Raw genomic sequence first — 23596 nt, 5'->3', positions numbered from 1 at the left:
TGTTTTGGAGGTACCCTGAGGATTTTTGGCTTTAAAAGTTGCTATGCTAGCTGTAATTAGTATGACAAAGAAGAGACGTTGTAGACGTTAAGAGCTTATCCAGGTCTGGCAAGGCTGCATCTCTCATGAGGGCAAAGTTGTGTTAAGAGTTAACACAGCTCTTATTCAAAATGTAAACGTGGTTACAAGAAATTATTAGTTTTTCCATCTCTTTTGCCCATATGTAAAACACTTAAAAAAACCCCACCATAAAATCCCAACATGAGCAAACCACATATCTTGGCATCCTCATGATGTCAGGAGATCTCCAAAAATCAACAGAGAATGTAGAACCCAATTCAGAAAATGTCTCTCTGCTGTTGTATAGCACCTTGAATTACTACAAAAACCCCACATTCATTGCCTGCACTTCTTCTATCAGACAGGTAAATCAGGGCATTTCAGAAGATTTTGGAGAATGAAATTGTCTTTGTCCTCAAGTATTTGTTGTTAACTTATTCAAGATCGTGACTGTTTCTTTGCCTTGAAGGATCTTAGGCAACAAGCAGAGAGATAGAGACTGTCTTTGCACCTTTGTGAAGTTTTAAAACTTCTCAGTGTGGCCCCTATCAGTGGGTGGAGGGCTCTGCCAAGCAACATCCTCAGTAAAAGATGGAAAGGAATCTTTTTGCCCAAGTAGTCCACAAATCTGTCATGAGAAACTACCTGGTGTCACTAGCAAAGGAACCATGGGATGGCTGTGGGAAGAGCTGTATTTTTAATGGAGCTTGCAGTAGGATATTGCAGCAGTTGGAAACTTTTCCAGGGATATATGTCTTAAGTGGGCCAGTCTGGTTTTGAGAGGATTTTATATTGGAGTCTGTTTTTGATTAACAGTCGTGCTCCTCGTTATTGTTTAATGATAGCAGTAGGGAGGTGAGCTTGCTGTTCACTCATTTGTGAGTGTATATTTTAAAAGAGATCAGCTCCAATAAAGAAGGAAAATAGGGTTATTTATGTAACAGCTGCAGAAATATGAACAAACTGTACTCGATTTAGATGACTCAGCATAAGCTTGGAGTAAAAGATGGCTCTGGCCTGCACCTAGTTTCTGCAGCCTTTGTAGAGCTGTTTCAGGGTAGCTTGAGGTTTTTAATAAGTTCATTTCAGTCAATGCTTTTTTGTGATCCTTTCTGCACGTCTTCTAGCAAATTACTGCAGCCAGGAGTGCACAGCAGAACTGTTCTCAGGTCGTGCGGATGTTGCAGACCTTCGCAGAAAATAACTGTACTGCTTTTAAGCCTGGATGTTTTCACCCAAGTTTCAGAGGTTTAAAGATTTATTCTGATCTCAGCATGTAAGAGCTGGTGAGATTAGGAGACCTGGTGTGGCACTGGGCAGGTTTCTCACACTTGCCAAATTTCTTCTGGGAATTACCTGCCGGTGGTGTTTGTATTCCTGGTAATGCACAGTACTGATGCAGTTGTGTTCGAAGGCTGCTTACTGGTAGGAACAGAAATGAAATCTGGCGCGTTTCAAGGCAGACAATTCCGTCTAGTGAAAGGTCAGGCTGCGATGGGAAAGGATGCAGCAGAAATGATTGGGATGTATTTCTGAGGGGTCATCTTAACCTGTGGGCAGGTCTTTTGATGCTGATCTCAAAATTGTGCTTTGGGTCATTCTGACAGAGCTTCTGTACATTTGTTTATGTGTGTATTGATAACCAATGTGGTTCTCACTGTTGTTTTTCATTCCTGTATCCCTACAACCTCTACAAAGTAATACAAGTTTAAGTAATTTAAATCTTTTTTTAGGAGGAATTGTTGGATGGCAAAATAGAAACATATTCTACAGACTGTTTGCCCTAGTTTTCATATCCTTAGTGACATTGGTTGTCTGCATTTTGGAGCAAATAGATACATTCATTGAATCTTCCCAGTGTTTATGTTCCTCTGCTTTCATCCTTATTCTTTCCTGATGTAGGTTGCAAACACTTGGGATGTTTTAATTTTGCAAAGTTGCGTGCACTTATATTTTGCTCTTCTATTCAGCTCTATTCCCTCTTCTATTCAGCTTTGTCCCCCTGGACACTTAAGGACTGTAGGAGGAAATTTGCATGGTACAGGACCCTTCAGCTAATCCCCTCGGTCCCTTCAGGACAGAATATTGGGAGAGTTTGTAATTGGAGTCTTGCTGGGCAGACTTACTTAAGATAAACACTGAAGAATGGAGTAGTGTTGAATCAAAAGTTACATTATGAAATTACTATGCTTCCTTCTTTGTAAGATATGTAAGATGAACAGACACCAGATCCAGAGAGAAAGTGACAGAGACACATTGATGTATGAGTCAAATGTAAAATGACCATAAACTGCAATTTATTTACATTTACTGCAGGAGTCAAATATCAGAAAATTAAAGAAGACCAACAGGGAGTGGGATTGTGCGTAACATTTGGTCAGGTTTTGCTTCAGTATCAGACATAATTAGTTGGTCTCTCCTGTTACCTGCTGATTAGTTTGGAGGGGTTTTGTTGTGTCACTAGCAAAGTGAAAAAGACATATTGTAGTGATTAAAAGCAGGTGTATATCCTTTTTTCCTATCAAGGGCTTGTGGTTGCAGAGTCTTTGAAATATGCAAAATGCCCTCAGATCTGTGCCAAATCCAGGTCCCTGCTGCATCCCACAGTGGGCTCCAGTGTAATGCTGGGAACTGCAGCATGTGTGGTATATTTTGCCTCTTCTTTTAAAGTAACATGGGGTTGTGAGAGGAAACACACATCACTTTCAATTTCCCAGTGCAGGGTTGAATGGAATCAGAGGGTTGAATTGCGTCACCTTTTCTCCACAAACATCTCTTGAAATCGGTGGCGTGGGGCTCCCCTCAGTTTCACTGGACATAGGGCAGCTTGCTCCAAACTGCTGGTGTTGAAAGGGAAATAGGCTGAGCCTAATTCCCAGATAAGTGCGTTAAACTGGTTGATAAGGTATTTGGGTGATTAAGAAAGTTTGGATTTGGTTGGAGCATTGATTGCTGGAACATAATTTGTCAAGATGTTTTTTGCATGTGTTTGAAAGCTGCTTGTAAGAAGATTGATTATAACCTTGGTTAAGCAAAAATGGGCAGGATTTGTTATTGGTAATTCATATTTATTACACTGGAATTTTGTATCAAGTATAGGTATTTTATAAATATTTCATCTTTATCCCAAAAGGCTCTTTTTTTACAGTATACAAAGAAAGCTGTGTGGGAAAAAGACATGGGATTAAAACAAAATAAGAAGTAGATTGTCTATGAAGGACTAATGTAATGAAGACCATGGCTGCAGAACATGCAAACAGATGTGCAAATACCAGTAGAATTACTCATAAAAGTTAGTTTACTTTCCTGCAGGGAAGAAGGATGCTCTGGGCAAAGTCACCTTCTGGATCATTTGAGTTCATAAATTCAGGACCTGGGACAATTCCCTAGAGATTTAGAAGTGTGGGATTTTGTGTCCTGGGGGATCTCAGGGGTATTGGTGGGTACAGACTTAAAAACAGAGTGTCTAGTTGTATATTGAAGGAAAAAAACCAACAAATGCCTTTAAGGAGCTGGATAATGGAAAGAAGATCCAGAAATTCTAGTACAAACAGATCTAAAAGCACTTTGCTCAGGATTTCTGTTCTTTGAAAAGGACCTCAGGGATGAGGAGAACCTTTGGAGATGAACCAAAGAGGATAGGGGATGACCAGATAGAGCCAGAGAAAACAGGATCTTTCAGTAAATTCAGCAGGTAAGAGTCAGAAGATACGTGAGGAAGATAAACTTTGAAAGGTTAGCTGGGAGTACTTCAGTAATATGTTCTGTTACATGTAGGCAGCAAAGGAGTTGCTCCTGTATATATTCTTTATTATTAGCTTTCTGAAATGGCAGGATCCCTCAGAATCACTGACCAATTGTTTTGACTTTTAATCTATTGCAGTGCAGAGTTTCAGAACCCAGGTGAACAGGAAAAACATCTTACACTGTAATCCACTACAGTATTTCTTGATTGTGAACTATTATGCCAGTTACACAGGAAGAGTAAAACCAGGTGCAGATGAGAATGTTTTGGAAATCTTTCAAAAAATATACAAAAGAGTTAGATGACTAAAAGTGAAATCCCAGCAGCTGCCTTCTGTTCCCAAAGAAGTTGAAATATCAAGGCTGTTCCGTGGAAGGACATTGTATGTGTTTGGCCTAGGACTAAATCCCAAGGTCTCTTTGAATGCTCGAGAGTGTTCAAGCAACCTTGGATTGTTGTGTACAGTAGAGGTATCACAGAAGGGACTGACCTAGCAGTAGAGAGGCTGGTCCCTCCCCACTGTAAACCTTCGTTTCAGGAACAGGATGACATCCTACACCCAAAATTATTGTAATTCATCTTGAAAGCTGCTGGGTGTCACTTCCCATCTCCTTAAATTCAAAGACTGCTGATTTCCTGATAGAGTTAGCCTCTTGAGTTGGTCTTGGAATAATGATAAAAATAATTAATGACAGGAATACCCAAAATTGTCCTTTAACTTTCATCACGTTGGCTGAAAACCTCACTGTTCAGAGACTGCTTGAAAGAGCTAAGCACAATCTGCCTTGCCTTCCCACTAGCAGAGAGTGCCTTCTGAGCCAGGAATCCAAGTCACAGCAGCACAGTCATTGCCTCGGTGTCCTGCTTGACATCTTGTCTCGATGAAGCATTGAAGATCCTTCTTCCAAGTGCTTGGGATAGACTCTACATAGCTAAGATTCATGTTGGGTCTGAGACATAAGTAGTCATCTAGAGGTTCTCTCAGAGATGGCCAAAAAGCAAGTACTGGCATTCAGTGGATAAATCCAATGTATTTGAGGTTTGTAACTCCTCTTCATGTTGCTCATTACACTTGAATCTTGCAAAGAAATCTATACAATTTGCAAAACCTCCAAGTGGAACTTGCTATTTTGGCAGCTCACAGGGTCTGTTAGGCACTTGTGCAAGCAGAGAGGAAACCAGCTCTCCTGTGACCCTCTGCAGTGTAAGCAGGGACCAGCACAGGAATGGGGAGAGAACCTGTGTGGGCAGGAGGTGGGACACAGGCACTGCTGCATAAGGAAGCACTCCATCTGGTCTCAGTTTTTCAATGGACACCTTTGATACATCAAAAAAATGTCACGTTCTCTTTGTTTTCCATCATTACACTGTCTGTCCCCAACTGTTCTGTGCTCTGACCTGACCTCTACCGTTAAAATACTCATGCTTTGCTTTTATCTATATTTTTCTGCTTGCATGTTGCTCAGCAGTATGAAAAAATCTGTATTCAGTGTGATTATTCTGTTGGATATCATTGCCCATGTCCTTCAGTCTGCAATTAAATGTTTTATCTTGTACATGCTGTGTGAATTCTGTCCTGAGTATTTAGTGTTTTTCCCTCAGGAGAATTCCTTCCTTGTGTAAGTATCTGACTTAATGGTGCAGTGGTACCACTTGCACAGAAGAGCTCTTTCATTCTTCTGCAGAGTTATTGCACCAAGTTCTAAGGTAGTTTTCAGGAAAGGTATAGGTAGTAGGTGCCTTCTGGATGGCAGCATCTTCTGTCACGAGGTGATGAAGAGCTGATGTGAGTTCACTGGTGGCCCACAGGAAAGGAAACTCCTTATGTTTCCCTGCCTTAGTGACATGAAATGATCTGTGTGGTCTGGAGACTTCTGATTGACACCAGCTTAGATGTTTCCAGCTCATGGGAACTGGAAACTGGGAGAACACCACCAGCACAAAGATCTACCCCATGTTCCTGCAGGAGGATTGACCTTCCTGCTCTCCTGAGAGCCTGGGAATGCCTGGTGCTGACCAAGAGCCATCTCTGAGTATACCCCTCAGGGGTGGGGGAGCACCTTCCTTGCAGGGGCTAAGCCTATCCAAAGTGTTTGAAACAGTGCTTAACTGATTTGGTTTGTGCTGGTTTGTGTATAAGACTCAGGGCTCTGTCATGCACAACCTTATGGAGGTGTCCTAACTTTGTTTTGAGGTACAAAAGGTGGCTTTTAAATTCTATTAAGTGGTTTTAAGACATTGCTGAATTTATTAGCTGCTGCAGACAAAAATTTTATGCAATTCGCCTGAAAGACCTGCTCCCAGCATTTAATTTATTAATAGATAAAGTCTCCTCATAATTTGGAAACTATTGAAAGAATTGCTGATGGCTCATGGAAAACTCTAGAATACATTTCTGCTTTTCATCTTCACTTGTCCTTCATTGCACTTAATGAACAAATGAGTTTTGGACCTCACATAGAGCCATTCCCAAATTGGTTTGTAAAACTGTAGTTTTACAATTAACATTCAGTTACATTCAAATGATGCGAGGGATAAAATAGCCAAAGGTCAGGGTACTTGAGGCTGGAGTAAAACAGTGCTTTAAAAGTCACTACAAAGCAGGTAGGGGTTATTCTGGATTTCAGACTCATTGATGTTCTGCATTGATCTTTTAACTTGAAGAAAAAAAGAAAACAACAAAAATCCTGTTATGGTTTATTTTTGTGAAATACTCTGAACGTTTCCTGATTCTCTTAGGACTGCTACAAACATCACTTTGCGATGTCACCATTCCTATCAGTGGTTTCTCAGATACTTCCAGAAGTAGAGGAAATGCCAAGACTTTCAGTATGGGAAGAGTTAACATTTTAAGATGTTTTCATTTTTATTTTTTTTTCCTTCTCCTGTTATCTTATGCTGTTTCCTAGTTTGAAACAACTGGGACCAATCTTGGTTCTGCTGTTGTTGAGGATTTGGTCCATCTCCCAACTCCTGAGTTTGAGTAGTTAAATGAGAAAAGTTACAGCTTTTATTGTCTGTACATCAGCTGAGCTCCTCCTGAAGGAAGGGATGTAAATGTGAAGGTTGAAGGTTTTAATTGTGATTTAAGAATGAAAGCAAAAGCCCAGACCCAGCCAGCACTTTTGCAGTCTGATGCAGGCACTTGGCGTGACCGTGCTGACAATGGTGCGTGTGCCGGCTCCCTCTCTCTTTGCCCTGTGGATGCTGAGGGCCTGACTGTGGCCACATCTTCAGATGCTACAACCTCTCCCAAAAGTGACTAAGCATAATTCAAAGAAGAGTTTAAATTCCCTGAAACCTTGGCCAGGCTGTTCCTGGTGGTCTTGAAGTCTGACAGTGGCTGGTGGGTGAAGGGGGTTATTTCCATGGGACATTTTTCATGCAAACCAGTGGCAGAGGGGTTGGTAGTATGTAGTATTTTGCGGATTGTTACTCTTTAGAGGTGCTTGTTGTTTGTTTGGGCAGACAGTTTTTCCTCTTTTGAAGTTATTGCAACATTTACTAAGGTCATATTTATGCTTGGATGGAAAAGTTGCTGCTCTGCGCCCCAGGGACTTGTCCCATTCTCTTGAGAAACAGGATTCAGATCCTTCTACCAGAGTCTTTTTGTGAGGTTATGTCAAGGAAGAGACCTTTAGAGAAGGGAAAAACTATTACTTGCTTAAAAAAAAAAAAAAAGATGTAATTACTTGCATTTCAGTTGGCTGAAGAACCATCATGTGATAATTTAAAAAATTTGGTTTCTTGGTAAACAAGTTAATGGATTTATGCTCAGTTGCACTGTGCTTTCAAAAAGCAAAATGGCCCTAGGGCACACAAGTAAAATTTAAGCACTTTCTTTGTTACTTTAAAATAAGTAAAAGATACTAATTTTCTGAACAACAGCTTGGCTTCCTGTGGTGGAAGAGTAACCTCAGAGAAGAATTAAAGCCACCCACCTTTGTCTTCAGGCTCCAGAGCAGAGAAATAACTCACTCTTTCTGTGGTTCCACTTTTATTTTTTATTAAACTCTTATCCTCCTCTTCTCTGTCTTGCACTTTCTTTCCTTTCCCACCTGCTCTTTTCTCCCAGTCTTGCTCTTTTCTCTCTCTCATTTGTTCTCTATCCCAAGATGGTCACTTCTGACCCTTAAGTTGTGGATGTACATCCACATGCCAGAGAGAAGCAGAAATATTTGGGTTTGGATCAGGTCCTTCATTTAAAAGTGTGTGTTAAAAATCCCTGATGGCCCTGCCTGGTTCCAGGAGCTTCCCCAAGTCTTGGTGCTATTTTTTGCCTTGGTGCAAATGACATTTTTTTGTGTGTCTACCTCTATGTCATACCTCTATTATGGTCTGTAGCCCCTCTGGCTGTCCCTTCTGTAACTGGGACCCTCCATAGCAGACACAGTCCTCTCCTGTTTGCCGTGATCACATGTGAGAACCTCTGCCTTGATTAAGACCCACGCTCTTCTCTAGAACTGCCAGTAGCAACAAAATGTGCATGTAGGTTAAAGGCCTCATTTCTCTCTCTTTATGCAAGCTTTTCATACTTTTGCAAGGTGCTAAATACTGCTTTGCAGGTAAGAGCAGCAGCATGATACCCCAGGGCAGGGGAATGGGAAAAGAGCTGTAATTATTCGCTGCAAGAGTTTGGTCTAACCAGGGAACAGGGAAAAGCTGACTGCCTTGAACTGCTGGCAGTAGGTGGGTAGTTGGCTGTTTTCTGGCTGGAGCAAATACTTTATATCTGCTTTGAACTCTTCTGTATCTCACTGAGGGATAAAGACAGTGTGAGAAATAGAGGTTAAAACAAAACCCCTAATATTCAATTTTAAGTTGACTTAACACACTTGCTCATGTTTGTCTTCCTCCTGAGAATGATGATGCTTGAAGGTGCGATGGAGATAAAGGGGAGTGTGTCTACATGGTAGAGAATTACTTTGTGATGTTTTATCCTTGAAGAGCTGCATTTTTAAGTTACATGGTCCTAAAATTCACATATGCTAAGGTATGAAGTGAACTTGCTTGGTCTGTCTCTCTGGATTTGTGCTATGACTGAGTAGGGTTGCTGAAGACAGGGAAGAAGGATTTGCTGACTGTGTTCCCTCACCTACTGTTCAAATCCATTCAACTCAACTTTCTAATTTCTGGGGCAAATGATGTGACTTGCTGGGTTGGCAGTTTTTATGAAGCATTTATGGTCTGGAAATGCCTTTTCCTTCTCTTCCAGCTATTTCTTGCTAATCATTTTTTGTTTATAATTTTCCTCAATAAAGAAGAAAAGAAGTTCTCTGAACTGTTTTGTCATAGAGAGTGAGATCATCAGAAAAAAGAAAAAAATGAACAGCTTGTTCTTTGTTCTTCTGCAAGGTGCCACCACTCTTCTTTGATTTTAGCATTGTATCGACACACACAAGGTTTTGGAGTGGGTTCAAACAAACCAGATTCTCAGATCAAGGAGCCAAACCTTCTCCAAAACAGCTGTGTGCCTGGTGCAGCATCGTGCTGGGGGAAACCTGCCTTTCCCCTCCCAGCTCCCAAGGGGAGTTTTGGTGGCTGAGTGCCCAACCCTTTTCCTATTTCTACTTGCAGACCTTTGGGGAGAGCTCCTCATTGCAAAGGGCCTCATTATTGGGTTTTGCAGTGCCATGGTGTAATTTCAAACAATGCTCCTGTCTCCCATCCATCTCTGTCGCTGCATCTCTGTAGTTGCAGAGAGGAGCTAATAGGGTTCAGCTGGTTAATAAAACACACGTTGCTTGATTCTAAACTGCATTCCCTGTTGCTAAACATCTCCCATGAGCAGCTTTGTAGTGGTAGAGTTTGAATGACATGACAGTTTTGCACCCACTTCCAGATGAAATGATGTGAAATGAAAAACTCCCAGAGATCCTGAGTGAAAGAAGCTATCCAAGTGCCTTCAGCATTTTTCATTGCAATAGATGCTTCCTGCAGCTCTTCGTTTAATAGCAGTGTATGAAGTGTCTGGCTTAATCTCCTGTACATTCTTATGTAAATTCCTTTAAAAAAACCCCAAACCTTAACTGGTAGTGTATACCTAGCTTTAGGGGTTGTTGTGCAGCTTTTGCTCTTCTGTAAGAGAATTTGGGATGAAGCAAGTCTGTGGTTTGTAAAGTACTTGTTTCTCTAAGAAATTTAGGGTACAAAAGTCTATCATGATAGACAGCTACATAGCAAGGTTGGAAGCCTCAATTTGCTAGGAAAAGTAGATTTTTTTCATCAAAATGAAAGTGGAGTAGGCCATGTGTAGTAGCTTGTTGTGTGGGGTCCATGTAGTGTCCACCCTTTTCCTCTTTGCTCTGCTCTCTCTGGCAATACTTTTTTGATATATGAGTTCAGGTTTAACTCTCTTTTCCTTTCATTCAGGCCACATTTTCTTTTTTTTTCCTTGGGACGTGACACTAGACTTACAATGCGAAATGTTTGTTTTGTGACTTTGTCATAAAAACTAATGAGACTAGAAAAACAGTTTGTGGACCTGGAAGAGAATCATAGTGAATAGTATTTCTCTATCCACAAAGCTCTCTCGTTTTAATTAGCAAATAAACCAGCAGGCAGGTATTTTTTTGCAGGCTTAGGCTGGTATTTTGTCTAGCACATTCAAAAGCAGTGATTTGAGAGAAATCAGATTGGTTGATCAATGTGCTGTATCTTCAAGTTCTCTTGGTCTGAATATTTTGGGGGTGAGGGAGATAGGGTGATTCATACTTGAGCAAGATAAACCCAAGAGCTGCCAGTTTGCATTATGTCAATGTATGTAAGAAAATATTTAGATAGAATTTCCATTAAAAGTTCAAAAGCAAGGGGCTCACGCTGACCCCAGCTTTTAGAAGCTCTGGTGGGAAACCTGAATGAAATTTAACTCTGCTCAGTGTGTTTTCGTTGGCCGACTCCATGTTTTATTATCTCATGCAATGAGATCTTTCTTGGTTTGTCGATTTTCTATTGAGGACAAAAAGTTCATGTATGTAACAGTGCACATATTGAATTAAAGTACGATTAAAGGCATGATGTAATGACCCCCTCTCCTTTTCCTTTAGTCAATATTTGCCTGCAGGGTCAATACACTACAATATTGACTTCAAAGTGTTCGATATTTTTTTACCTTCTGAGTGTGTTGGCTTTGAGTGTGTGTAATATTAAACCTGTTGGTTGAACTGTTGGTCTAAGACTTACTGTCTAAGTAGTTTCAGGCTTGGATGCTTAATCCATGTAGAGCAGCTTTCAAGGCATGTGATAATATCACAACACAGCTGTAGGCAGCTTTCTGAGGTGAACCATTTAATCTGCAGTCTTTGCTCCCAGCTTCCTAACGAGTGGTGGAATTTGTCCCTTGGTGTGCGATGGGATTATTGCCCTCTGTCCCTGCTGCCATCATATTTACTCTCTGCAGGACCTTCCAGTGACTGGAGGTTACGTGGGCAGATCCAAACCCCAGCGCTCCCATTTTCCATGTGCGTTTCTGCTGCCTTTACATCTGTGTTCTGTCAGAGTGTACAAAAGCCACTCAAAAAGCAAGATGACACTTTATGTACTCAAAGTGCTGTGCAAACATGGCCTAATAAAGTTAAAATTGTTACCAATTCAAACAGTTGTGCAGGGTGGGCTGGTGCTCACTTCTCTGAGCTCCCAGCTGGGACACAGTGGGCTGGGTGCCTCTCCTAATATGAGCTTGATCCTTCTCACATTTCCTCTTCACCTGTACCCATTTCCTTTCCCACTCCGCTGAAATTCCGCATCATTACCCATCAGAAGGTCACATGGGCAGATGTACTGCTTAATGACAACAGCAACAAGCCATTTTTCCTTTAAAAACGTGACACTCTAGAGAAGGGCTTTGATAACGTTCCTTGTGAGGCGTATAAATAAACAGGATTGACACCAGTGTGGGATCTTATTACTTTGTCTCTTTAAAAAAAATTAAGGAAAGAAAAAATATTTATAGATACCCAGAGGTTAGTGAATTCCTCTAAAGAACCAAATGTTATAATTAGGAACCCGCTGCACTTAGAAGTATTCTACAAATAAGCACCTCAAATCTAGCCTAGTCCTTCCAGAGAAAACAAAGGTCAATAGGCTGCTTTGAGGATTAGCAAACCAGAATTTCTTGGACCCAGCTACTAATTACTTACAAAGCTGAGGAAGATCACTGCTTCCAAATCCCAATTAGTGCCAAAACCTCATGATAAACCTCAGTAGTACTGCTCTCTAGCCTAACTTTCGAATTAAGATACTTCTAGACTGGACTCTAATTAAAGGATAAAAAGCCAAATCTGAAGGGAAGGCAGGATAACAGTGGGAATATTCTGTTATTGGAAAGCTACGCTTGTGCATAGCCTGATCCAAAGCCATTGAAGACTTCCTAGGTCCCCAGCAGCAATTTGGGCTCAACCAGCTTGAAATGGAAATAAGTGTAGCTCTAAGAACCCAAAAACGTGTGACCAACTGCTCCATACCTGGGAAATGGGATTCTTCATTGCCTGTGTGCTTGTAGGGTGGGGTCCCATTTTTCTTGCGTGCAAGATAACAAAGGGATGAGGACTGAGCTCACTATTACAAGCTTCTAACTGGAAGGACTTATCCACATGGTTTTTAAGGGTTTTCACATTTCCACCACTGTGCTCGAGGATTCACTTGTATTTGTATTCCCTTGTATGCTGTAGCCACACTGGTTGTGAATTTGGTAGTGTCCTGAGAGACCACAGTTTTCATCTCAGATAGAAGAGGTGGAAAGACGTATAATTTTGGTGAGGTATTGGCATAAGGCAAAAAGGTAGCACTGGGGAGAAGGGGAGAGGAGTCAGAGTGAAATATGTCAGCAGTTCATGTCTACGCACAGCCTACTGACTTCCTTGTGCAATTCCAGGGAACTTGGAAGTGGGAGTTCACATCGCGGACGTGAGCTACTTCGTGCTGGAAGAAACAGAGCTGGATAAAGTGGCGAGCGAAAGGGCGACGAGTGTCTACCTAGTGCAGAAGGTAAGGACAGCTTTTCCTTTTTCCGTCTGGTGACTGTCTTACGTTTACCATAAATTGATTTTCAAGGTTCGTTGCCAGATGCCCACAATCAAAATCTGGCTATTATTGCAGGAAGCCTACAGAAGTGAGTAAGCTGGTGCAAACACAAGAGCTGACATGGCTGCTGACCACCTCGGAGCTTACGGGGAGAGCACGGGGTGGAGCAGTTCATGATCCCGTGTCTGTGGTCAGAGACCCACGTGGGCCAGGGGTCACCAGCTCAGGAGCAGAGCTCAGCACCAGCTCAGTGCTGGCCTGAGCCAAGCCTGACAGACCTGAGCTGGCTCCTCTGCTTTGCTCTTGGGAGCTTGAAATCGGCAGAGGCAGTGGAGAGTTTTGACTTTGCCTTCAGTGCAGTAGTACAGCTCATCCCTCCCACAGGTGGATGTATGGCAGAGTAGGGTGTAAAACACCATAACAAACAAATATCTTGAGGTAAAACAGAAAGCTCACACTCTTATTTTATCTGAGTATCGCAAAGAGTGGAGAATGGTGTTCCTTCATCACACAATGAAAAGATATTTGAAATTACACGGATTTTAGCATATCAGAATTAAATGTTAAATTCAAGTTTAATGTTGACTTCTAAACTCGAAAAATGAACAGGCTCAAGTTTAACACTGTTGGAAAGGAAGCATGTAGGTTTTGTCTGTGGCTGTCTCCTTTTCAGTTGAATAAGCAGAAACACTTTGTAGGTCATCAGATACCACTGTCACCATGCTTGCAGGAAAGCTAGAAAACTTGGCTGTCAGTGCCCTGTGTAGGCTTGAGTCATCAGCTGCATGAAGAAGAGTGTTGAAGCAGATTAACCTGCTTCTGCTTGCACTTCCATTCTGTCAGGCTAAAGTCCTTCTGTCCACAGCCCCTTCCAGGATGACAGGATGTTTCCTATAATAAATAAACATATCCTACTTGCTACTAAGGATTAGGAGTGATTCTTCCCTTTCCTTCCCTTCCTGGTTGTTTTCAGGGTTGTTATCTGGGGAGGGTTTTGTAATGATCCTTATTCCACTAGCTTCCTGTGTCCTCTCCACACTTTCCAGATGATAAAATGATTTATGTTGCTCTAGTGAAATCAAATTAGTGGTTTGATATCAAGCCATTAACCTTCAGTATCTGTTCCGTAACTTTCTTTGGGTAGAAACAGCAAGGCACAGCTTTAGGGGGTCTCAGTGAGTCTGGGTGATTTCAGCTCCCTGTGGAACAGCTGTGGTAGCAATGCCAAAGTGTCCCAGTTGGATTGGTGGTAGTGACACCAACACCACATATGTGCTGCGTGCTGGGAGACCCCAGTTCCCAGTGACTTGCTGTTCTCCGGGAGTGGGAAGCAATGCATATCTCATGGAAACAGCAGTTCTGGCACCAGTCTTCCCAATCCTAGTCTCTCCCATGATAAGCCCTTGGCTTCTGCTGTGCTCTGCTTGCTCCTCTGATGGATGACTCGATGGCTGTAGCAAAGCTGTGATCCAGAAGGATGTTGTGGCAGCATTTCCAAGTCAAAATACTGTGGTTTGAAGGCATGTGATTCTTTTTTAAAAGGAGAAGGAAGATTTTTATAAAGAAAGGAGACATTTTTCATAAAAATCCAGTTGAATGCAAAAGCTAATTCAATTTTTTTTCAAAGCATGTTTTCTCCCTAGCACTGCCAGTCAGTCCTGTGCAATGCCAACATAAGTTACCTGTTGGCCCTAATCTTCAATTTCTCTTCAACTGCTTGGCCTAGCAGTCAGGATAAATGTTTCATCCACACTTCTGCCCCGCAGAAAATATATTTTAAAAGAGTAAACTGGGTTAGATAATGAAATTGTCAATATTTTAGTTGCAAGAGATGAAAAGGAGCTAGGGGATGGGCAAAGGAAAGCAGCTGGGCTGTCTGAAACAAGATGGTAGGGTGACTCTTGTAGAAAATATGCTTTCCTTTGATGGAACTGTTTCCTAAGACAGCTGTGATTCTGCGAGAGGTTAGCACCACACTAATCCTCCCCAAAAAGTTAAATAAAGCCACATATTTAATTTTCCTGAACCATGTATCCAAAAGGGGACTTATTGTGTAATTGCTAGTGGTCTTTTTAATAAAAGTCAAAAGTTTTTGAAATAAGAATGTATCAGGTTTTAAGAAGCAAGAAAACCTAAACAGTTTCCTCTTTTTTGGCACATCTTCTACTGTTATTTTAGGTGTGAAGCAGCTCGAGTGAGAGGTCAGCCATAAATCCCTATAATATTTTACTGGTCCTATTTTACACTGGAGATCAAAGATCGGAACTGTAAGCCTGTCTTCATGTTAAGTCCAAGGACTTCAAGACATTCACTTTTGACACCAGCAGGTTGTCAGGGTGTTGATATTTTGATAATCTCAGGCTGAGTAACAAAGAGTTGCTCAAAATCTGAATTCATGGAAGTGTTGATACAACTTCTAAGCAGAAATCTTGGCTCGTAAACAAATTGCCTATTTCCTTTGAGTGTCTTTTAGTGTATAAGCAAGAGACTTGCTGAGCCCACTCCATTGTTGGACTTCAGCATCCTCCTCCCGGCTCTGGGGAGAGCAGCTGATGGAAACTCTTGATTAATACAATCCCTCCCAATCAGATGGATGGTGGGAGGAGTCACCCTGGGAGTCAGCAGTGGTCATAACCAACCTGAACCAAGAATGAGGGTCAGCCAAAGCGGGATGCCAGCAGAATGGAGTTGTTTGAAGAGAGTAGAACTGCTTGTGCAACTTTGTGAGGATAAGGGGTTATTCTTCCAGAGTTTGTTCCCTTTTCCCTTTGGTTGACTGGCCAGTTTTCCCCTTCTGTTCCTTGCAAAGCTGCTATAGTGAGTCCATTGGTGGGAGCCATTCTTGGATAACCTGTTCTGAACCTGGTCCTGGCTGCAGCAGATGTTTCTGATTTTTATCAGAGTTTTTATCATCCCAGCATGCGTGTGCTCCCTTCCCACTGCGCAGCTCCCTAGGAATGAGTCTGAGACTGGAAACTCACATTTGGTTTCTGGAAGCACTTTATTAGTCAAAGTGACAAAACAAAACAAACCCAAGGGCTCTCACAATCAGGAGGTTAGATCTTCCCATGCAGAGGAGTCAGCTGCTAAGCAGTGTGACCAGCCATGGTCACAGGTCTGTCTGTTTTATAACACTGGGATGACAAAGTGTACGAACCTCCCCAGCCCCAGCAGTGCCTTCTCTCACTTTGGTTTTCCAGTGCTGCCCATGGCTTTGGCTGGGACATGGGTCTGCCCGTGGGGAGAATGGCCATCGGGCACTGCTGAGCAATGAGTCTCCAGGGTAGTGCTGAACATTGGAAATAGGAAGAGATAAATCCTCTGTCTGTGGTTTTATTTGAAATGCAGACCTGCCTCTGCCAGCATTGTGCATATCAGCCTTTCACTCAAAGAAGAGCCCTTTCCAGTATCTCTTGAGCCTTATTAGGCTTATGGGGAGAAATGGTGTCTTTTATTAGTCTGACTGATAGAGGGGGATGAAAACCAGACGAGCTCTCACCACCCAAGCCTTTCTTCAGCCCTGGTTTCTATGACACATTCATTAGAAAGGATTTCCTGGGGGGTGTAAGTCCTTTTTTACATTGTAAAATTCTTTTGCCTAGCCCTGTTGGGCCTCTCCAACTGCCTTTCTACATTCAGCTACATTTATAGACCCCTTATTTCAGGTTTATGATCCCTGTATAAGCCCAGGTGACTTTATTTCCACCTGCAGTAAAACCAAGCTGAATTGATGTGATCCCCAATGTAGCAATTTGCCAAGGAAACCACTTCACACTGGAGGTGCTATCCCTCGGCAGCGTTTCAGCTCGCTGGATTTCTGCGTGCTGTGGCACTCCACAGGGCAGCTGGCAGGCACCACTGTCTCTTGGCAGACAGTCACGGGAAGGGCAAAGCATTTAAAAAATGCTGGGCAACCTCTGGATTATTCGAGGTGATGCTACGCAGCTCGGCTATTTTGCAAATCTGGACATGAAAGACGTACTTAGGGAAATCTCCTCTCATCCTGTGTCTCCGTCAAAAAGAGATGGAGATAATCCTGTTGCCAAAGTTCCTTTGGGCAGCCCCTGGGATCTCTCCTGAAACATCTTGCTCTCTGAGTGTGACACAATTGTGACATCTTTGTTTGTTAAATGCTGGGCTTGCAATTACTAGGAATCCTTTCAGGCTGTGACCGTATCGTGTTAAGGAAAAAGGAAATGTGTATTTATAACTTAAACTTCTGTGCCTTGTGACAGCTGGTTTATTCTCCATGTAGAGGGTGAAGAGGAATCGTGATGTTAAAGCAGAGGGAGACAGTCAGCCAAGGCTGTCGTGGTGTTGAAAACAGGTGTCTTTTAATTCAGTAAGGTAGATAAAATTGAAATACCTTCTGTTCAAGGTCACATTATGCTATGTATGTGTTTGCTGAGCCCAGGAAAAAGTTGATTGCATTCTTGTTCTCCAACGAGATTTCCTCAATGGCTTGGGTTAAGTTACTTTGCCTAAAGTTTCTCTCCTGTAAAACAAGGGTAACGCAGGTTGATGCTTCCCTGTTTAACAGTAGATTTGTTACAGCTAATTGCTTGTTGAGTGTTCAGTGCTGTAATTATGATCTGAGTTAAAGCTTTGCTTGTGTTTCACATCATTGAAAGCCCTTCCATTGAATTATAGCCTCTTGAATTGGATATTAATCCTGCTCAAGTACACTTAAAACAGGCATCCCATTGTTTAGTTTGGGCTATTCTTCATGGATGGGCTTTCATGTTTCATGTAGGCATTTTTCTAGCAGACTGGTGTTGCTGCAGGAAGTCTGAAGGGAAAGAGGGCGTGCTAAGGCACAGAAATATTCAATAAGTACAGACCATTATCAGATGATCAATCACAGAGTTAAGGAGAGAGAGAAAAGCAGCTTTTAATTTGGGTGGAAAAGGGCATCGGAGCTTTTATTAAATTACCAGCACTTTGTTCACTGTGGCCCGAACTTCAGGGTCTCATGGTGGTCACGAGTGATCTTAGGCAGGCAGGGATTTCCGATAGTCTGTAAAGCTATTTTCTCTCCTTTCTGGTGTGGGTTGGCACCACTCATGCTAAATTTATAACCTTGTGGTGCGGGTCCTCCCAGGCAGCATGGCTGAGCTCACGTACTGGATCTGTGAGTTATGAATGTACCAGTATTGTTAACGTTCTGTTCACAACTGGAATAACAGAGTTGACGGCCTTTGTGTTGTGGGAAACAGCTTATCATAGGCTGTGCCCTTGTGACCTTCCAGCTGAACCAGGGCTGCTGATTCATGTTGTGACTCCCTGACAGTCCCAGACTGTACAGTTAACCTCTTGGCATTAGCATGCACTGTAGTTAGAATGGATTTATAGCCATCATCTGGTGCCAAACCACAAATGTGATTAAATATCTTAAGAGTCATTCCTTCAAAACAAGAGGTAAGTATAAAGTGTGTGCACTTGAGGAGAAAATGGACACCTGAGACTGTTCTTTCTTACTGGTTTGAAGAGCAGTTATTCCCCTGCATCCAGGTATCTCTGAAATCACTAAACAGGTGTCACAGAGTTTGGAAGAGCTGGGATTTGTATGCCAGTCAGCTTCCTGCTGGCACTCAGAGCAGTCAAAACGGAAACTAAATTAAATAGCTAAATTATTTTATGGCAACCAAGTAGAGCATTTCTCTCTGTTTTTCTGGAATGCACCAGCCCACATTGCTACTCAAAATAAACAAGAGGAATAACTTGGTGGTTCTTTGAGGGCATTTACTGCCTCTTCACAAAGGTAAATAATGAGAAGGGAAATAAGCGAAACTCTAATAATTAGGTTTGCTTCATTAAACAGCTGCTAAAGATTATCTTTACTGCAGACTTCACTTGAGAAATAACTCAGGGATGGTAGAAACACTTGGAGCTGCTCAGGTTTGCTCTAACATGAATGTGCTAAAAAGTTTAGCTTTGTTGGTGTTAGTCAGGTGAGCAATTTGTGGTTTGGTAATTCAATGTTCAGCAGCATAAATATTGAGTAGTTTTAAGGAATTAGGACATGGGTTAAAAAATCCTGCCAGAAATTTGTGTTGACTGACATTTTGTTCAAAAAGAGTTGAACATAATAAAGCAATAATTGTTCTCCATTTAGAAACACCATGGTCAATAGTCATAAAACAGGCACTTTTGTTTATCTCACCAGCATCTACGCATTCCTGTCCGTGCAGCAAAGCATGGTTCAATCTTCATTGAAGCCAAGCATGGCTCCTGTGATGCACAGGAGAAGTTTCATTTATGCTTTGCAGAGAGCAGGCTTGCATTACTTGCCTGATTACATGGTATTCAGTGGCAAAGCAAGAAACACAGTTCTCAAATCCAAGCTCTTCAGCTCTTGACTGCCAGGACCATGTTTCTTCAACATTAAGTTTCCTGATGTGCTGAGCCTTCCTCATTCTTCCCACTGCCAAAGCGGCAGTGGGAAAGAAGTGGAAAACAAAGCAAACTTTGTGACCTTAAAAGCTGCAGAGTAAGTGTTTGCATAACCGAGGATGCAGGATGCTCCAGGATGGTTACTCCGTTCTTCAGAGGGGAACACTGGGAATAATTCCCAGGCTGGAGACTGACAGCTGCCTCTGGTCTCATTGAGGGATGTGAGTGTTGGTGTCATGTCTGACTTCCTCTCATTCCAGAGGGTTTGGTTTACTTACTTGTTCCATGGCAGCATGCTGTTCTCCATGTGATATAGCTCTGGCAGGGATGATGTATCCCAGAGCTGTGACGTAGCCACTCCCGCCACAGAGAATGTGATCCCGACTGTTTAGTACATTTTCTCCTTCTGTGCATTGTTGAGCCTGCCCTTTACCAACTGTTCAGGTAAGCTTGACCACACTAAAAGCTCGTGTCTCACCAAGGCTCTCTTCTCTTCCAGGTGATCCCAATGCTTCCCAGGCTGCTCTGTGAGGAGTTATGCAGTCTCAATCCTATGCAAGATAGACTGACATTCTCTGTGATGTGGAAGTTGACTCCAGAAGGCAAGGTACTTCAAGCAGCAGGCAGTCATCCTGCTAATCTGTCCTACCTTGGTGGCCAGCCCCTACTCTTGCAGAGAGAGTGGTAAAAATGCCAACCCTTAACACCCAGGTGGATAGCAAAGGTGAAAAATACTGGAGGATGTAAAACTGTCCCTGTATCTTGTCTTGCTGATGATATACTGTGGAATTTCCAACTGGACTAATCTCTCAACATGGTGGAGAAAGGAGGAATATTTGTATGAATCTCAGGAATAGAGAATGTCCTGCTCCTTGCCAGGTCACCGAACCATTTAATGTCTTGCCTCCAGCAGCAATTCAAAGCTAATGCTTTGGGTGGTACAAGATGTGTCCCCTGACTCCAGCCCTGCCTTCACAGGCAGTTGTGCAATGCGGTGGATGTGGGCAGTATCCCTCTGCCTCTCTCTGGTAAACAGACTATTTAATTCTTCTTCAGAGCTGCAAATTACATCAATCCAAATAAAGCATGATAGCCCTTCAGCAAAGGCACAGCTACATCCTCTGCATGTGTTATTTCCAGGGAGCAGTTGTGGAAGCTGTCTGTTGCTGCAGTGAGCTGCCCTCAGCTGCCTGCCAGCACTCCCCAGGTCTTCATTTTTCTCCCTATTCTTTTCTCACACTCTTTGTAACCCTAAAATCTCTTTGGTGATCACAGGGTCCCCTCACTAACCAAGAGGGGCTAAAGACTGGCAGGACCAGAGCACGCTCTGATCACTTTTTGTGACTTTTTTTTAAACCACAACTCTTTCTGTGGACGCTATTGTGCCAATTTGGTAATTTTTCACAAAGATTAACTTCACTTCCTTGTTATGGTCCCAGCTGCTCTAAAGTATATTGAATCTAACTTTGTGTTTTAGCAAAATAGAGTTGCAGTCCTGATTCTGTATTTCTGCTGCAAGTCCCTGCTCTATCACTGAGCTGGATTGTATGTCTGCTGTGAAAAGTGTTCCCCTTCCTATATTCCCCTGTGATTGCTTATGAGGCCTTCTAATAGTAACTTCTTGGTGGACCTTTTATTGACTCCGAGTCATCTTTGAACTGCTAATAGTCAAGTCTTAATTAAAATGAGCCTTTAATTACGTCTTTTCTCTTGTTCCATGCAACATATCCATTACTTGTATTTGAAACAGTGCTCAGTCCAACCGTGTCTGACCAGTGAGAAAATAGGGGATCTGTAGCATCTGCCTTCTGCTGGCTCAGGGAGCAGATCTCCAGAGGAGCAGTGATCTGGGCCATGGCCATGCTGCCCCTGGGAGAGCAGGGTGCCTGTGGCCATTTCCACAAACTGGTTTCTCCTACAAGGACTTTCAGGGTTGCAGTCTTAATTGAGGTCACTTGATGTGAATTCCAGGTGAAGACTGGAGAAGAATTTACTCTTTCCAAGAGAAAAAGTAATTGTAGGGCTTTTGCCTAGGGGGGCATTCTTTTAAGAGCTTGTATTTATAGGTGTTACTTTGTCCATATCTCAGTGTAAACAGGATCACATGCTCCGCCATGCTCTGCTAGGTGAAAGGGAGGTGAGTTAAAGGCCCCAACACAGCCCTTGAACCTCAGCTGCTGGTGGAGAGCCGTGAGAGCACTGACATTGAGGACAGGATGTTCACAGAATCACAGAATATGCTGAGTTGGAAGGGAGCCACAAGGATCATCGAGTCCAACCCTTAGCCCTGCACAGGACCATCCCCAAGAGTCACACCATGTGCCTGAGAGTATCATCCAAAATGCTTCTTGAACTCTGTCAGGCTTGGTGCTGTGACCACTTCCCTAGGGAGCCTGTTCCAGCACCCAGCTATCCTCTGGATGAAGAACCTTTTTCTAATGTCCAACCTAAACCTCCCTTGACACAACTTAAGGTCATTCCCTCAGTTCTGTCACTGGTCACTACAGAGGAGAGGTCAGTGCCTGCCCCTCTTCTCCTCGCAAGGAAATTGTAGACTGCAGAGAGATCTCCCCTCACTCTCCTCCAGGCTGAACAGACCAAGTGACCTCAGTCACTCCTCATACAGCTTCCCCTCAAGGCCCTTCACCATCTCCGTGGCCCTCCTTCCTCAGAGGCTGAAGGGCACTTTATTGCTCCCCAAGTGCACAGAGGTACCGTAACCTTGAGCCTCCAAGGCAGAGCCCAGCAGCACTACCAGAGGTGAGAGCTGCTCTGAGATTCCACTGTTCCTATTCCAAAGCAAGTAAGTCTAAAGCTTACGCTTTCCACAAGGAAAAGCCATGCAGATTCCACATTTGAATGTGACTATTGATAGCTTGTTGGGATTTTTAATTCTGGTTTTCTTTTAGAAAAATAATGCCAGGTTTAGCCTTTTCTGGAGACAGGCACTTTCTTGTTGCTATTGCTCTTGGGTTCTGAAGTTTTTCTCTTCTAGTTTTCATTGACTGTAACAAAATGTTGCCTGAGCAGCACTCCACATAGCTCCATGGACTACAGTGGGATGGTGTGACACAATGTATCCGAAATGACTGTCCAAGGGCAGAGGCGTTGACCTTATTGTTACATCTGTGCTGTTCCTCTGAAGCAGAGCTGGGCGTTAATAGGAACGGCGTAGCACGTTCTTGTTGGGATGCAGTCAACAGAAAGATATTTGCAAACAAACAATGCAACTTTTCTTTTTAAGTTTTGCCTACTGCTGTTTGAAGCACAGCCCTGCTGGTTCCTTCTAACAGTGACAAGGAAAAATTGCTTCAGTCTCAAACATCCTGTACAAACACTGTGTTTTCCAGGCTCAAAACTGTTGTCGTCAGCCAGGACGTGATACAGACACTGCCTTGTGTGGAGAAAGACCTCAGCCCCCTGCACAGCTATACCACACCCTCAGAGAGACCTGTAGCCTCAGAGACTGTGCTGTTGGGAGGGTTTCAGCTGAGCAGCACTGGCTGCCATCACATGCTGTGCTCAGGAAGTGGATCATTTAAAGAGCAGTGCAGCCTCTTCCACACCAGAGATTGTGTTTGCTTAATATCAGGAGATTTCTTGGGTCCAGCAGATTTCATCAGATGTTGCTGACCTACCACATATGCATCCCCCATCACCACAAGAAGCTGAACCACATTTAATGGGATGCAGCAGAGCACAGAGGAGGTGCTGCCAGCACCGTCACAGCACCTCTGTTCAGCTTTGTGGCTTTCTCTTCCTTTCTTTCTCCTTGGCTTAGAGGAAGGGACACACACAGAATAACCATGAGCTGAGGGTCAGAGCACTTTACATTGCAAGATGCCACTTGCTGCATCTCCACTGTTAGAGCACTTTTGAATTAGAAATGAGCTTAAATGCCCTGTGACTTTCAGAGCTCTGATCTGCAGAGTTATACAGCACAGTATATATTCTGTGAGGCAGCAAGGGTATTTTTGGGATCAGTCCTTTGCTGCTAAGCAGAGAGTTTGTCTTTCTGAAGCCATGTCCTTGATGAGGCTTTCACAGAGATCTGGCTGTTCTCCCTGGGCACTGTCACTTGCAGAATTTACCTTGTCCTGTTGTGCTGATGAAGGGGTGAGGTGGCACTTGTAGCTAAGGGAGAATTGTAATTCTCCAATCATTCTCTGAGCACTTGTGCTTTGAATGGTTTATCAGAGACTGCATCTCTCTCCAGAGCCCTCATGCCAATGCTCTTGACTTTTGTGAAGAGCCTTCTGCCCATGTCCTTCTGTGCTTTCTCACTGGCTTGATGAGCTGTTGAATTCTTTTCTATATCTCAGCTGAAAATAGATTTTTCTTTCTCTTTTAAGACATAATTCTGAATTGCTACTTCTA

At 42.9% G+C, this 23596-nt stretch overlaps 1 protein-coding gene across 4 annotated transcripts in view; it reads left to right on the top strand.

Moving 5' to 3' along the window:
* DIS3L2 (DIS3 like 3'-5' exoribonuclease 2) overlaps positions 1-23596 on the top strand; it is a 183488-nt gene that overhangs the window by 96488 nt on the left and 63404 nt on the right. For all 4 annotated transcript variants that reach the window (XM_017810780.1, XM_017810782.1, XM_017810783.1 and 1 more), the window contains 2 exons: positions 12678-12790; positions 19719-19826. In XM_017810780.1, coding sequence (XP_017666269.1) covers positions 12678-12790; positions 19719-19826 — 221 coding nt within the window. The remainder of the gene's footprint in view (positions 1-12677; positions 12791-19718; positions 19827-23596) is intronic.

This window comes from Lepidothrix coronata, unplaced genomic scaffold (assembly GCF_001604755.1).
Source record: "Lepidothrix coronata isolate B3197 unplaced genomic scaffold, Lepidothrix_coronata-1.0 Scaffold29, whole genome shotgun sequence".
Taxonomy (NCBI): domain Eukaryota; kingdom Metazoa; phylum Chordata; class Aves; order Passeriformes; family Pipridae; genus Lepidothrix; species Lepidothrix coronata.
This window is presented reverse-complemented; position numbering and strand designations above follow the sequence as displayed.